Below are 15917 nucleotides of genomic sequence, written 5' to 3' on the forward strand. Positions count from 1 at the left end.
CCTCATGCCCATCTGCGCATCAGCTTCAGTCAAGACGCTGAGAGGCGGACGGCCGGCGAGATCGGCCATGCGTTCCTGACAAGACTCTTCATCCATGTTGACGCCAACTGACAGCCTAATCTGCCAGAGCCAGAGATAACCTTTGGTGTGGCGCGTACCGTCATTTCAACCGAGCGAGGTTACCGCGACTTTTCTACTAGCTCCAACATTGTTGTGGCATGATTCGAATGCTCTCGGTCAAGTTGCGTTGCAACACCAAGATGACTTCTGGAGCAGGCCGGCCGCTTGACGCCTCGAAAGACTGACCAAATTTCTTTTCTCGAAAAATTCAATTCCGCTCTTTACCCTTGCTCGTAGAGGGTTCTGGCACTTGCAGCTCCGTTTTCGGCACATGTCAAGGAAGAAATCGGTTTGCTGGACCCATCGCTCATTCGGAGACGCGCCTCTCGTTGTGGGGGTTGAAATCCATTAGTCTACAGCCTGGCAACCGTTTGCTAACCCTTGAGAGCAAAATTCGCGAGGGGGCATCGCTTCAAGACTCCAGCACCCAAGGGAACCGGAGAACGCAGAGAGGCCTTCAAACTTGGCTTCCTCCACCGTGGTCGATCCCAGGCTGGGGCGCTCCGGGAGCTCCAATCAAAGCTATCTATTTGGCTGCATCTCTAACAGGCGCAAATACGGTTGCTTTTGATTCTATTCAACCAATCCCTACCATCATCAACGCCCTTTAATTCTTGAATATTTGGACGACGACTATCGAGTATTGGAAGTTCAGGCGCGGAATGTCACTATCTTCCGGCTCTCACGCTATAATCACTGTTTTTGAACTGCCGTTGTATTTCTCACGTTTGAGTCGAGTAGCATCATGGGCTGAGATCGATTCGAAGACTTACCGAAACGCTGACCACGACCCACTACGATCCTCGGTCGCCACGCCTGTATTTGTTAGAGGTGGGAAAACCTGGGCGGTGCTCAAGATCAGCAAAGAGGCGTGCCTCCAAATCAAGCTACTGACATGACCATCAGAAAGACGCTCATTGCACCGGATAAGCGCCTCAAACAATGACATTCTCTAGACACGTTGCGCATTAAACCGAACGATGAGCTAGGTAGACTGGATATTTAGCATCTTGGTGACGTCCGCCTCACGCATCGAACCTGATAAGCTCCTGCGCGACCAGTCGAACGCTTCGCGATTATCTGCATCAAATCGCTGCATGAGCATATGTCATCGCTCTGGAGCATCATGCCCTATCGCGCGCTATCCCCTCCGATACTGCTGCACCCCAGCTTTGGTCCCCCAAAATCTTCTGCTACTGACTGCCGGCTTCGACCTCCTGAGACGGGGGCCTCTATACTAAGTGCGCGGCGATGATCGTGTTCGAGAAGAACCCAACTATTGCCCAGTCCGGGACGACGTCCGCCTACTTGAAACCACCCGACATGTGGGCATCACGGCCCAGAAGTTGGGGGGCAACCGATAATAAAAAAGATGACGTCCAATGTGTGTGGTGCGCCTCTCCCTCCTCCCATCCTAGCGACGCCGGTCGTCCAAGAGAAGAGATTCCCTGTTCCCGGCGCCAGTCGACCTGCGCTAAACCTTAGCCTTATCAGCGCCCAGATGAGCCAATCGGAACCCCGGTCGTTTTGTCAGAGCAAAATGTCATTTTCCTTCTCCGCTAGCGGGGGAGGGATCCACTTCGGGTGCGTTCGCTCCTTTCCGGCAGTCGAAGTGGGTCCGTTCGGGCCGGCCGAAGGCCGTGGGCTTTCCATTCTTTCTCGGTCATCCCCTGTTTGTTCTTCTCCTTCTAGAAGGATTCTACGGATATGAGGTTCAGACAAGTCGAGTCGGCGTTGCAGATTGATGACTTGCTTTTGAAGAGAGCAAGTGACTACGTGGCTTTGGACGATCGTATGATGGTATCGTATGGAGTTGAATCGATCTGGAATGTGATGAGACTTCCACCGTATCGTAGGAATACCGAGACCTAGAAGAGAGGCTTCCTTTGGTGTTATCAGGAGAAGCTTGAACTGGTACAACTTACGACATTACGAATGTATTCGAGGTGCAAGGAGTCAGATCCGTTCCTTTGTCATGATGGAGTCGACATCGTCCTGCATTTTGATCGCTTCAGACGCAGTGCGTGAGTGCTACATCTGACCTGCTTCACAATACGGGGGCCTTACGAACGGAAATGCCACGGTCATGATGCGTGCACGTCAACGATTTCCCTTTCGTGTCTTCTTGCCAAGTATCCAGGCCAAGTTCGGTTGATGCAATATTTATCAAATGTCAAGCGTCTCTACCAGCTTGGCCAAGACCTAGCGTAGATTTTGTGTAGTTTCTATCGGTGAAACGATCCCAAAGCCCCTTAAAGAGCTTGGTTTGTCATGAAGTCATTCTCTAAATCCACTCAACCACCCCGCTGCCTAGATCCCATCGGCAGTCTGCGCCATCGAAACTTGCCGGTAGAGGATGTAGGACGACGCGCAGGAGAGCTTGAACAGTATACAACTCCGCGACCAAGTTGATTTGCTTTCGACGATCTGGAGTTGGTCTGTACGGCGCCAGAATGTTGGTTAAGGGGTAAAGGGGGGTTTCCCACGGAAAGCATCGGATATGGGCTTGACATACACTGTACTCGCTTTCCATCTGTTCCGACGATCCTGCTTTTTTGTCGGCGTAAGATGTTTACCGGACGACACGCGGTATATGTAATGCCATAGCTGTCTTGGTTAGATCTACGGATCAGGGTACCGTTCGACAAAAGTGATCCAGATGGGGTAGAGATTTACATGATGTTAACTTTCACGGCGAGTTCGGCTGAGAGCGCTCTATTTAGTACTTAGTACCTGTTCACTCCATCATCTACTGAGTTGCCGCTAAAGGGAGCTACGGCTACCTTCAAGCTTTTGTCTGCCACTCTCTGGACGAGACCCAGCTTGTTTAAAACACCTTGGTCTAGATGCCTCTCCATTTGATGGCTAGCACGGGCCTGTGTTTAGAAAAGGATACGCCAAGACTTCAAGCCTTGGGTGAGTCGCAACGAGATCTTTGTAAAGTCTGATGATGAATGGCATAGGGAGGTTCTTTCTGAGGACTAGATCAAATAGCGACACTTTTTCCTGTATCGTGACATGCCTTTTCCACCTCACGCCACATCTTGCCCATGATCTTCCAGACTATAGCCAGAACTGCACTCTCAGTGGGATCGGTTTGTATCATGTCAACTGAATCCAACTTGGAATCCTCTGTATCTCTCTGGAAGCTCTGCGATCACTGACCCTTTGAAAATGACAATGGAAAAGAATTGTATTAAAGTCATTGATGACTGTATTCGAACATCGTATTCGTCGATTTTCTGGATTGATATGTTAGAGCAACTTGATTCCACCTTGGACTGCTTCAACACACCTCTCTAATCTTGAGGAGTAGGCAGTGGGAGCCCGTCTTAGGTTGTTCCGAGGCTTGTAGCTGATGGAGCGACTGCTCTAAATGCAAAGAACCAGAGTTTGATCTGTATTTGTTTTACGTATTTACATAGAGGGGGGAAAGGCCCGGCTGGAAAGCTTGTCTGGGATGACTTGATAGTCCGCTGCTTTGTGGCATTTCTGATCATTGCTCGAAGTTTGTATAATTTCGCCGTACTCGGAATTTTCTAGGTATTTGCCGTGCGATGAGTTTTCTATCTAGTTGGAAAGCCTTCCAGTCGCACTTCCCCATTTCTGCTGTGGTTAAGTTCTATGCTGGCTGAGTGAGCAGCTTCGTACACGCTGGAGTAAGTTGGCGTTGATGCGAGAGTCGAAAAGACGTGTCATATCATTCCCCGAGCGAGAAGGAACAGTGTCTATGTAAGTTGTCTCCCCCATTTAGCCTATAGGGGTTATCTCTTGAGGTATTTGGCAATTGCCAGAGTCTTCAGCAAGGCCGATATAAATTCGTTAGTGGACTGCAGGGGCGAGCCGACCCAGGCAGACAGCAGGATCGGGTGGACTTGCTCGGCTTATCTATTCAAAGTGATTGTGGCGAGCATTTTGGTCTCATCCGGAATATGCTGCTGCTATCTACAAGATACCTAGTATGTTAGCCAATGGATCAAAGTCAGCCTAGACTACCTAGCATCCGTCGCATATACGGACTTGAATACAATCCATGTCAGCAGCGATGTCAGACTACGGAGCGAATCTCCTTCCTAGCCATGATACATGATATGTACTCGGTTGATTGTTCCCTGACCGCACATCTGTGCTTTATCGTGGCTACAGCTTGGTCCACTTGTACGCGAAACGGGCTGCCCAGAATATCGTCTGTTCATCTCGATGATGATAGACGATATCAAGGCTGATGTTGCTTCTACTCATCCTCGGGAAGAATGTGCTTTATACATTGATTGAAGGGTTGGGCTTATTGTCTTTGTGTTGACTCGAAGACACTCACGGCGAGTAACATACGACCCGGGTCTCGATGGATGTGACTTTCTGGATTCCAGAAGATTGCTTCTTGAATTAGACGAGCTCACCAAGGCGCAGATCTTCGAGCCCGTACCTCCTCGTTCCATCGCACGTTAATCACCGCGTAATGTGTATCACACACAACGTACTACTCATAGTTCCCAACGAAGGTCTCCACGCCGGAGAGAAGCACACCAGATCCCTCCTCAAATCTAAACCCCGAGAGCCGCCCTTTCGTAGCAAAATAGCGATGGCAAAGCAGATTTGTATATTCATCCACATTCCATGAGCTTCGCAAAATGATGCGACTCCATCCTGCCACTGATCAGTACACCAGCCACCATCACCTTACACTTCAGCTTCCGGACCCGTTCTCCCATGACCTACTTCGAGCCAGAAAAAGGGTCAAAATACCACAAACATGGGGGACGAAAACTCCCAGACAGGACATGACACACACAACCCGGTTGATTTTCACATACAAACATGGCCAACAGGAGGAGAAACCTCACGCTGAACCATTGATATAGGATCCACTCTGCCAGCAGAAAAGGCTAACAAGATCTCTTCGGGACGGATGGATAAGATCATCCACGGAGGAACTTAATCTCAAGCATCAGTGCCAGGCTGCATGGTGGAACACTTACCATCAAGACCAGATATTAAGTAATCCATAACTAAAGCAAGACGCCACATCGGATTTGACAAGAGAACCCGCGAGAGAGAGAGAGACCTTGCAAGATAACCTCCATACCCCTTCGAAATTCAAGCAGTGTGGTCATCACCCTAGGACCCCTTTCGTCCCCTCTCCATAGCAGCCACTTTCAAGAAGAAGATCGGTCTTCCCTAATTATGAAAATATTACACACGTTACAAACGTTACGCACATTTCAAGGTTAATGTTTGTCGTATTCTTCAAAAGGCCTAGCTATCTTTTTGCTAAGACCTCTCCCTCTTCCGCGACCAAGCAACCACGAAGAGAGAGGGGGAGTTCACTAGGCCGGGTATCAGGAAAAAAAAAGACCTTTGAAATGCCTCAAGAAAACGCCATCATCATGTCCATGAAGAAAATGCATAACTCCCTTCTCCCATAGCCTCCAGCGTATTTAATGAATCATTGCCCTCGACCTCTCTCTTCATACCTCGATTTGGCTCCTCACCATTGCCCTTCTGCAAAGAAATCGGCGTCTCAAAAGATGAGAACGTGCTCATTCTTGTCATCGCGACTGATCTCGTAACTCAAAATACTATGATCCCGATAATGGAGCATAAGCCTGTACCGTCTCGACGCAGGCGACGGCATAGCTGCATCATCAGCACGCAATAGACACCCCGTCGCGCCGCCCTCCTGAATCGGACCAGCAGCGATGCCATAGAGTCCCCGAGGCGGCCGACGTCCTGCCTTTTCGTCCGAGAGCGTCGGCAGAACACGGTCAATCCGGAACCCTTGCTTCAGCTTATACCCGTTCCCCGGGATGTGGTAACGCGAGCGTGTCGGGGTCAGCAATATAGCACGACCCATGGCGGATCCGATCACCACGAGCGACAGCTCCGGGATGTGAAGAATCATATTGAGCCGCTCGGAATGCTGCAGTAAGGGGTGAGGGGGGTACATCCAGCTGATCGGGTCCTTGCAGAAGACCGCCGCACCGTCGTCTGGGTTGATACTGCGCATCTCAATGTCCTCTTCGTAGGTTCGCAAGATGCAGCACCGGTTGCCCAATTCTTCGAGGGCGCTCCTGTCCTGCTCCTTTGTGTTTCGATTCTTTACCAGGGGTCGACGAAGATACTGGAGGCGTCCAATGACTGTCGTTGGGGCAACGTACGTTTTGCCATCGTGAGGCGTATAGACCATGTCTAGCCAGGAAGATTGGAATTCGCTCATGTCGTAGTTCGGCGTGTTTTTGAAGAAGCTAGAAAGCATCTCAGGCGGCGCAATCTGCGTCATGCCTTCGCCAGACCCAACATTTTCTTCCGTTGCAGAAAGCGCCTCCTCGATGAAGACGATCTCATTCGCATCCTCTCCGTTGGGCCCACCCACGTCATCATCTTCGCTATCAAAAGCAGAAGAAGACATATCGTCCCATGCTGCGACCGGAATTTCTTCTCCCTCTTCGCTCCACCCGTCGTCGTCATCGTCTTCGTGATCCGGGGTGAACAGGACCGCATTTTGTGTCGCTGGGGCTCCAGGAGGGACAATAGCATTCGCGAGAGGTACAGCACCGCCGTCTACATTATTATCATTGTCGACTGGTGCCGGAGGAGGGGGAGGAGGCGGCGGCGGTGGAGGCGCCGGAAGTCCGAGAAACTGCTGGTTATTTAGTATAGCAGCTAGGAAAGCTGGCTGTTGATGCTGAAACCATGCCGCTCCGTGGTGGTGGCCGAACGCTTCAGGTTCCGGCATGCGCTGAGCAATCGGCTCCGCAGGATGATCGCGAATGCGGGAGAGGCCCCGTTGGGTCTCAATCCATCGCCCAGCGTGGGAGTTTTTAGCGTTCATGATGTCCGACTCTTCCATGCCCAGGAGGTCTGTCACAGATCGTGCGGGCAGAAAACTCTCGTACGGAAGGACAATGACGCCCCAGCCCCTGAAATTGGATTAGCAGAGGTGATATTCAAGTGTCCGACGATGGCCTACATTGGATTACGGAACGCCCATTGCCCTTGGACGTTAGCTCTGTGCGATATCTTGAACGGCGCCGTTCCGGCCTTCCATATGTCCAAGATCCAGGTCGTCCCGTAGATATCGTTCGCAACAACTTTCTCAGCGTACCCATGATGGTCGTCCCAGAGAGAGAGATTGGGGATGTTGTGACCCCCTTCACCCAGAGGTATGCAAATCCTCCAATTTCGTTTCCTCTTGAGAACCGATCTTTCGCAGTGATCCAAGTGTCTCGCATGACAATCCATATCCTCGGGCAAGCGGGAGAGCCCAAAGGCGAAGACGGTGACTTCCCGCTTGTTGGAGCTAATGGCGATGAGTCGCGACTTTTGATGAATCGCGATGCCCCATGCCGAAATACCCACGTTCTCGCGCAAGAAGTACGTCGGCACCGGATTGGGTTCTCGACAACCGGACGCTATGCGCTCGATATACTTTGCAATCTTCCGGACGTAGTACGCGAAAACCGACCCATCGTCGTAGACCGAAACGAGGATTTCCTCTCTCCCGAGAAACCCGACGGCGATGTGGTTGATCTGATGGGAGAAGCGCAAATTCAGCGTGCCTCCAATATGTCGCGCGATCTTGTCAGGCTTCGTGGCCAGAATGAGGTTCGGCTCCCGAGGGAGTGCCTGTTTCGGGACGCCCTTGGGGCGATAGACGAAGATTCGGTTTTCGTACGCAGCGAAGTAGAGCTAGGAGTGGAGTCCCGTTAGCCAAGTGGTCGTCCCTCACGGCATCCGACGAAGCGGGAAGGGGAGATCCAACATTGTATCTCTGCGACAGAGCTGTCAGGTTGTTCCTAAAGTACGGCGTCTTCGGTATCTTCCTCTCCAAGGACATTGATTGTGAGCTGCCCGCATCCTCATCCTCGACACCCGTTACAATCTGGTCAGACGGGACGCCCTGCACAAGGGTGTCATTCTCGATGCCGTTGACGTGGTCGCGCTCGCGTTGCCGGATTACTTCGGTAGCTCCGTCGCCAAACTAAGAAAGTAGAGTCAGCATGCAAGTCGATACTAGGAATAGCTGCAGAGGCTTCTCGCGTTGCCCCAAAGAAAACAAAAGCAGAGTTGCAGAGGAAGCAAAGTTGCGTCGTACGTACCCGATCGACACAGGTCTGGACCTGACACTTCCCCAACACAGCCTCGCGGAAGCCGCGATCATGATACTGACCCTGTTGGCCCGCCATCTACCGCACCTTGGAGTCTTTCTCTCCCTTTCGCCTCGCGCGCAACATACGAGCCGCCCTCCCCTTTGTTGTGGATTTGTCAAAGTATAGAATCTCGAGGCTTTGCCTGTTTCCGACGGAAAAAGAAACACACTGCCTTTTGCGACGGTTTGAAAGTGTGTGTATGGCTGCGCGAAGAGAGTTGGGTTGGTGGAAGGTGAGGTCTGGAGAATGGTCTCTCCTCATTCCCCCCCGCCGCAGCTCATCCGCAGCTTCCCTCTGGCCGCCGTTTGTCGTCAACCCACACACACCACCACCCTCCGGGACCTCCCACCTCCAACTCACGCGCGCGGCGGCACACCCACTGAGGGGTGTTGCTCCACTTTAATTTGCGGTTATCGATAAGGTGATGGCCTGATGACGGGACCTGATGGAAGTCGGGCGGGTGGCACCTGCGTTTTCCATTCCATTGCTTTATCGATAACGGGAGCTTCCACAGAGGATGTTGGGATCACCTTGCCGGGTTGCTTGTCTGGAGAGGAGGGGTCGATTGTTTCAGCGAGCACGTTTTGCGGGGAGGAAACATTCCAGTGTATACCTTATACGAGGGCAGCAGTACCTACCTCATCCGTGAGCATTTATCATCAGGACTTACAGGGCGGTATTGAAAGAAGTCTCTAGTCACGAGTAGTGGTCGTACCTTCAGGCAAAAAGACGGATTAAGCATCAAGGCCACGGACATGCCATCCGACCAATTTTCCATCACCACAGCCACTGGAGACCATCCGCTGACCTCTTCATCGTGTCATACCACGTGGACTAGCATAATCAGCGCAGATAAATCAGTTCATACCTCAGTATCAATGCTTCGCGTCACCTATGGCGGATGCCTCACACGGGACGAGGAAGGAACTGAGAATTCATCCAAGGGACTCCTTATTCGTTGACTGCGTAGCCATTCATGAATCCAATTGCTTATATCAAAACTGTCATCCTAATCCCAACGTATGGCTATGTTCGCCAATTTTTATGACATAATCGTCAGTGACCGTCTAGCTCGTGCCTGACCAAAGCCGGGTATCCGAAGCTGGCACTCCCAGAGTAAAAAAAAACCAAAGTGCCTATAGTAAGAACCATTCCATAAAACGCCATTAAGGGGGAGTGGTAAAAAAGGGGGGGAAACATTTTCCATCTCTCGTGTCATCAAATACACATCGTCGCCAAGAGCTCCTCAATTCGCGACTCTAGAAGGCACACCTGTTCACCATCCAGCCAAAACTGCGGAGCGCACTACGCCCTCATAATCTCAACCATGTCCTTCATCCGGTAATCCAGCACGGGCGTGACCCAGTCGTCCTCGACGAGTGCGTATGTCTCCTTGACGTTATCCTTTGGCTTGCGCGGGTTGACGGCCCAGTACCCGAAATCGGCGTCAATGACCTTGAGGTAACGCAGCAGGTTGTTCCAGTAATTGGCGTCGCCGATGCTGGGCTGGTGCGGCGCACCAAACTCGCCCACCCACACGGGCGCGACGTCGCCCTCGACGAGGTAGGCCCAGTTGTGCCGCATGGCCTTCACAAAGGAGGCGTACGCCCGCTTCGAGTACCGGCCCTCGAGGCTGCCCCAGCCGGACCAGGCGTACACGTGGGCCGAGTAGACGACGCGGTCGGGCACGTCGAGCACAACGGGCCGCTTCGCGACGCCGGTGAGGTCGTTGCCGGACTCGGTGCCGCCGACGATGACGAGCCAGTCCTTGTTCATCTCCAGCAGCCTGTTGCCGGCCTTCTCGGCCGCCGTGGCCCACTTGTCCCAGGTCATTGTGCCCCACACGCCGCGCACCTCGTTCCGCAGGTCGACGCCGATGACGCCCGGGTTGTCGACAAGGCGGAGCATAATCTTCTCCCAGTGCTGGATCCAGTCTTCTTCGGTCTGCTTGATGCGGCACAGCGGGCCGAGGTGGTCGTTGGCCCAGTGGGCGTCGCAGGGGTCGGCGCCGCAGCACCAGGTCGAGTGCGTGATGTGGTTGTTGACGATGACGGCGATGCCCGCGTCCGTCAGCGCCGTCACGCAAGCCTCGAATATGTCGAGGGCCTTGAGACCAATCAGGTCCGGGTTGGCGGCGACCAGCTCGGCCGGGATCGGGGGGTCGGTGATGACCATCTCGTCGCTGTAGGGCAGGCGGACGCTGTTGAAGCCCAGGCCGCGAATGGTCTGCGCAATGACATCGCGGTGCTGGACGTCGAGACCGCCGGGGATGTTGAGCTCGTCGCTGGCGCCGTACCAATTGACGGACAGGAGCTTGAAGCGACGTCCCTCCTCGTCAACAATGTCCCGGCCCTTTGTGTGCAGCGGCAGCGAGTACGCGTCGATGCTGGTCTCCTGGGCCGGAGGTAGTAGGGGCCGCTGCTGGAATAGCTGGGCCTCCGGGTCGGGCACCCAGGGGACACCGAGAGCGGCCTCTGCTTTCCACAAGTAGTGGACGTAGCCGCCGAGGAAGACGAGGGACAGTATGAGAAACATTCTAAAGGACGAGAATCTGACGAAGCCAAGGTGGCAGGTTCTCTTTCTTAATCTCGAATGTGTTGTTGCTGTTGGTGCAGAAGGCTGGGGTGAGGCTGAGATCTTGCGGAAGAAGAGGCCGGTGGAGGCTCCATGATCTTCGGTTGTCGCAGAATTGTCTATGCTCGGGAGGTAGACACCACCTCTAGCTGGCGGAGTGCTCGGTTGCTCGATGTCATCAATCGGCGTCCCAGGTTGGGGACGTCCCGCGCTCCAGCGCCAAACCCTGGCTGGCGTGCCGGGGTTCAGCTTGAAAATCTCGGAGAACGGCATCACTGATGTTCCGATAAGATAAGCGATAAGGTTGGGTTGTGGGACTTGTGGTCCAATCAGTGGAGTCCGGTGTCACCACCTGGAGAGCTGAGGTGAGTCCGCTGAGAGGCTCCCCTTGGCGGGATCGGGAAGCGGTGGGCTTGTGCGGGAGGTGGTGGTGTCAAGCCGGGCCAAACTAGTCCCTTTCCAGCGCCAGCCCTGCTGCAAGGACAAAGCCTCAAATCCGACGGACGACGGACGGGGGCTGCAGACTGCAGAGCTTGTCCCGACGATGCCGATAACCTAACAAACGGGCAAGATGACCTCACACACCTTGAACCTGCCCGTGTTCTGCTTTTGCTTTTGCTTTCTCCCTGTAACGAGGTGTTCCTTACTTTTTGATCTCCTTGAGAGACTTTAGCCTGAGCAGGGTATAAGAACGTTTCGACCACGTGCTCGGGAACGCAACGCTTCAATGTTCGGACTGCTCTTTTCGTTCCTTCGAGATGTTCCCTTTTCGTCTCGTTTTGATGTCGTCCGGTGAAACGCTCACCCCGAATACGCGCACAGCCCTTGTAGACGTCAGGCCGTTTCCGTCTTGGCGGTATTGATAGGTTTCTTACTCTCTGTCTGATTTCCCTTCCCTTCCTTTCCCCCCCCCCCCCTTCTCGGCCAGGTTCCGCTGCCGTCTCGTTGTTTTCGCTTTCGGTATGTTATTCGATTCCACCCAACTTCCAGGCCAAAATCTCAGTACCGTCCTCAGTCGTTGATGGTCGACAGTTCTGAAGCTGACTGAAACGTTTTTGTTCTGTTTCGTAGTTCGTGGTGGCTTGGATCAAGTGAATTCAGAAACCCAGTCGGTTCAGTATCTGAAACGATAACTTGGTGGATGAGTGTCCTTGTCGTGTAAGCTAGGATCAACAGTTCGTCGTCGTTGATGCCTCGTCGTCAGAAGTCATGCACACGTTTCGGTCAGAGTCTCTCAGTATAAATGACGAGACTATTTTTTTTGTTACAAGTGTAAGAAAAAAGGGGGCTACATTCGTACGTGAAAATTCCTTCCTTTTGGAAGCCCAACCTACTTATAATCAAAAGAATGGGCAGATGAGTGAAAAAGTCCGTCCACTGCCCGAACAGTCAATCTGCACTTCCCGCTTACATCACATAAGCCTAGCAGAAGTCAAGACCTGGGTCCCTCCGAAGAAGCCGGAGCGGAAGGCATTGGGATGCAATGGAATTGGATGACATGGCACTTGATCAATGGCTCGCTCCAATGCGATTGCTGAGATTTGTTTGGCCCCCCTCCGCTGCTGCTCCTCGCATCACTCGTGAAAACCCCGACCATTCCGCATCTTCCGGGCGGGCTTATCCCATAATCCCACCCACAGCAACACCACCACCACCACCATCCTTGTTCGGTAGTTTCCTCATGTTTCCACCCATTGGGCCGTTAGGGAACTAAGGACATGCACAATCCGGTACTTGATAAGGCCATCTCGCATTAAATTGTCGCGTGACTCTTCTATTTTTCGGACTCTCAACTGCTCCTACATGTCCGTCAATCGTGATTCGTTCCGCCGATCCCGTTCCCTCTCCCGCCCCGATACTGAAGCGCCGAGGCCCATGGCCCACATCCATCAATAAGAGAGAGGCTCCCGCCGCCGACCTTCCCACAATCCTTTCCTTCGGGTCTTTAAATTGTGGGGGCAACGTACTCTTCGCATTCCTTCGCGGCATAAACGAGACCGAGACGCCGACGCTGATATTACATTGATTTTTTCTGACATATTGACATGGCCGACGAGGCCGGTGGTTCCTCCACATTACATCATCTTTCTCAAATTCTTCTTACGACACTGATCAGTGTTCATCGTCAGCGCGGATCAGCGCGGGCAAAGATCCAACTTCGGCCGAATCGTGCCGCTCTTTTTATGTTGTCGGGTATTGTTGCGCGCGCGCTTAAAAGCAGGCGCTTGAAATATGGTTTCGTCCGATTTCAGACGCATTGTTCTCTCCGTTTTTATTTTTTTTCGTTCTCTTCTTCTCGTTCCGTCATGACCAGCTGCTTCGTCTCATTATATACGGTTCATCCCAAGTGGGTTCATGTCATCGAAGCCGTCCCCTCGGGATCGTGATTCGGGCCGAGCGTAAGTCGCTCGCGCGTCCCAGGTGGGAGGTGTTTGCGGCGGTCGAGGACTCGAGAACGACCGCATCGGCGGCTGATAGCGAGCGGTCTGCCCAAAGTAATCCGGCGTTCTTCGTCGTTCGCTGTTGGGACTTACGATGGGGGATTTGACTGGAGAGATTGGTGTTACAACAGCGCTCGAGTCTCTGGACAGCATCTCGTACGCACGTGTGTCTTTCTTGACATCGTATCTGGCATCCACCGATACGAATTCCTTTTTGTTTCTGCCTAGGCAGGAGCTGAAAAGGTCCACCCAGCCAAGGACCATGGCCCAGCGACCCAGTAGGAAGAGCAGCCAGATACCATTCATCTGGATCAAGTCAGTCACCCGAGAAAGTGTACAGGGCATAGGGGCGCGTCACTTACCGCCAGAAGGATGAGGACCGCCGTAATAGTTGCCTCGTTGACAACCATGTTCTTAGCCTTGTCTAAACACTTCGTCCTGTCACCTTTGGTGCTGACAAGACAGAGAATCCAAGCCTGGGCTATGCTCTCGTCGTCATGTACTGCCTGGACCGTGTTGTCCTGGAACACGAAGACGACAGAGAAGAAGATGACGTCGGCAATGATGATGAGAACAATAGCAATACCTCGCCATTGGAGAGAAATGACACGTCGCACTCGGCGGTATGCTTGACGGGGGCTCATGGTCTGGATGCTATTGCTGTATGTGGGCAAGCTCGACCCTTCTGTCGACGCACTGTTATCCGCTAGGGAAGCAAGATAGACCTTGATACAATATCCGAAAGTGGCGAATTGGATGATGACCGTGAGACCGGCGAATACCAGCAGAGGTATCCAGAAATCGGCAAGACTGTTCTTGTGGTTGATGTGACAAGTAGCGCCGAATCGGAACGACACGCCACTGAAGACGAGGGCAACGACGATGCCAACAAGCGGAATGCCCCAGCCCGTAGCTTGGGCAAAAATCATAAAGTTGCGGCCCACGACAACTTGCCAACAAATCTGGAGATGCAGGGACAACGATCGCAAGAAGACCCACATGACACCGGCCCAGCCTCCGAGCAAGAGAAAGGCCCCAGAGGCACCACAGACTTTGCTCGACTTCATGCTGTGCGGTGTGATGTCGTTGTAGCATTGCTCCGGTTGATCAGCAAGTGGCACGACAAAGCCAAGCTAAAGGGGAAGTCAGTCTCCCTCGTCCCTATTCGAAGGGCGGGCTACTTACGTTCATGATGAACACAGCTATTGTCAAGCAAATGCTGAGGTAATGTCTGTAGGTTTTATCAACAGGCAGAAAAGCCCATGATATCAGGAGGAAGAGACAGCATGCTGCGCTAGCGACGCAGACCCAGTTGGCTGCCGTCGTCAGAGTGTTGAAGTAATCCGGGTAGACCCAGTCCGTAAGCGGGCAGGGCAAGCAACACTGTAAGGTCGCGGTCAAGTTTTGGCATAGCCGGCCTTCGATAACTATGAAAGGTCAACAACTTGACCCGTCATGCTGTAGCTCATCAAACTTACACCCTTCGTCGATTGGAAACAAGCTCGCAGAGTAGAATGGGATGGGGCAGCCTCCCCTTGCGAGAGATTCGTTGGCCATGGTCGAATTATAGCTGACGGGCGACTGAAATATGTACGGCCGTTCGAATTTCCGTTCGTTGTCGAGTCGGGCAGCCGCTTGATGATGGTCCTGTTCTAGTGGCCAATACTACTTTGGACAATGCGTGTACGAGTATCGCAGTATAGCAATGGTGCTCAAGCGTAGTGATATATCGTAGCAGTGATGATCGTAGTCCTGACGGCTGTTTTCGGTGTCGGATGCCCTCTAAATGGCGTGTAGTTTGAACAATTTCCCCAAGTGACGTCCTCAGTCCCGCTGAAGTTCAAGTCTTGTCTTTACTTGAACCGTATTCCCAGATATTCGTATATGTTCCGGCGAACTAGGTAGGGCGAGCGGCGTCTAAGTTGTCGGCGAGATTTTGCAGCATGGGACAGAGACGTCTCTGGCTATATCGCTACCGTCATGGTCCGTAATTGGAGGACAGGTCAGGGCGATGCCGGTTGATGGTAGCGTAGCAACAGCAACTCGGGGTATCAAGGAGAGACGTGAGCAGAAGCAACGACGAAGGAGCCCAGAACCGATCAAGAGGACCCTCGAGTGAAAAGAAGGAGGGTGGGACATCATTATGTACATCGATGCGTGGGCTACTGGGTAGTGTCCGTTCAACTTTCTGCAGAGGCGTGCGGGTGTGTGGTGTCTGTCTGTCTGTCTCTCTCCTTCACTCGGGCGCTCTGGTGTGTACTTCGTAGTGTACTCCGTACCATCAGGTTCAACCAGTCGCGGCGCTGGTCCCGGGGTCCAGGCCAGAGATGCTGGGGTACCACGACTCCACGGACCAGGCAGGACTCGGGAACGGGTATTTTGCGTGTGATGGGTCGGCCAACTCTGGGACTGACATGGGCAGGCTACTTCGTACAGTATAGTTGGGCGTGGACAGGGGCCAATTAGGGACATAGACTAGGTGACGATGATGGGCGTCCTTGTAGGAAAAATTCCGACGACCCTCTCTGGCGGCGACGGTGGGACGGAACTCAGCGAGCTTCGCGTGAGGCGATGCATCGTCGTCTGCATGCCCTATTGGGGAGGCGACAGTCTTCATGGCAGGGGTGTGGAG

At 52.9% G+C, this 15917-nt stretch overlaps 5 protein-coding genes across 5 annotated transcripts; 1 reads left to right on the forward strand and 4 right to left on the reverse strand.

The window, feature by feature from the left end:
• Positions 1 to 4: 4 nt before the first annotated feature.
• On the forward strand, positions 5 to 2331 carry CLUP02_06077 (uncharacterized protein; the record flags this gene model as incomplete). Its single annotated transcript, XM_049285081.1, has 12 exons — positions 5 to 71; positions 128 to 213; positions 277 to 353; positions 404 to 680; positions 762 to 951; positions 1077 to 1109; positions 1167 to 1295; positions 1343 to 1465; positions 1539 to 1732; positions 1813 to 1912; positions 1977 to 2144; positions 2261 to 2331. 12 exons carry the CDS (start codon positions 5 to 7, stop codon positions 2329 to 2331), a joined length of 1515 nt encoding a protein of 504 aa, XP_049142224.1.
• A 3310-nt stretch (positions 2332 to 5641) lies between these two features.
• On the reverse strand, positions 5642 to 8306 carry CLUP02_06078 (uncharacterized protein; the record flags this gene model as incomplete). The annotated part of the gene is made up of 4 exons (XM_049285082.1): positions 5642 to 7040; positions 7091 to 7809; positions 7850 to 8101; positions 8220 to 8306. 4 exons carry the CDS (start codon positions 8304 to 8306, stop codon positions 5642 to 5644), a joined length of 2457 nt encoding a protein of 818 aa, XP_049142225.1.
• A 1269-nt stretch (positions 8307 to 9575) lies between these two features.
• Positions 9576 to 11117, reverse strand: CLUP02_06079 (cellulase; the record flags this gene model as incomplete). The annotated part of the gene is made up of 1 exon (XM_049285083.1): positions 9576 to 11117. One exon carries the CDS (start codon positions 11115 to 11117, stop codon positions 9576 to 9578), a length of 1542 nt encoding a protein of 513 aa, XP_049142226.1.
• A 2054-nt stretch (positions 11118 to 13171) lies between these two features.
• CLUP02_06080 (uncharacterized protein) lies at positions 13172 to 14842 on the reverse strand (the record flags this gene model as incomplete). The annotated part of the gene is made up of 4 exons (XM_049285084.1): positions 13172 to 13591; positions 13648 to 14418; positions 14471 to 14712; positions 14764 to 14842. 4 exons carry the CDS (start codon positions 14840 to 14842, stop codon positions 13172 to 13174), a joined length of 1512 nt encoding a protein of 503 aa, XP_049142227.1.
• A 730-nt stretch (positions 14843 to 15572) lies between these two features.
• Positions 15573 to 15902, reverse strand: CLUP02_06081 (uncharacterized protein; the record flags this gene model as incomplete). Its single annotated transcript, XM_049285085.1, has 1 exon — positions 15573 to 15902. The coding sequence occupies one exon, from the start codon at positions 15900 to 15902 to the stop codon at positions 15573 to 15575; it is 330 nt and encodes a 109-aa protein (XP_049142228.1).
• Positions 15903 to 15917: the final 15 nt, after the last annotated feature.

This window comes from Colletotrichum lupini, chromosome 3 (genome assembly GCF_023278565.1).
Source record: "Colletotrichum lupini chromosome 3, complete sequence".
In the NCBI taxonomy this organism is placed as follows: domain Eukaryota; kingdom Fungi; phylum Ascomycota; class Sordariomycetes; order Glomerellales; family Glomerellaceae; genus Colletotrichum; species Colletotrichum lupini.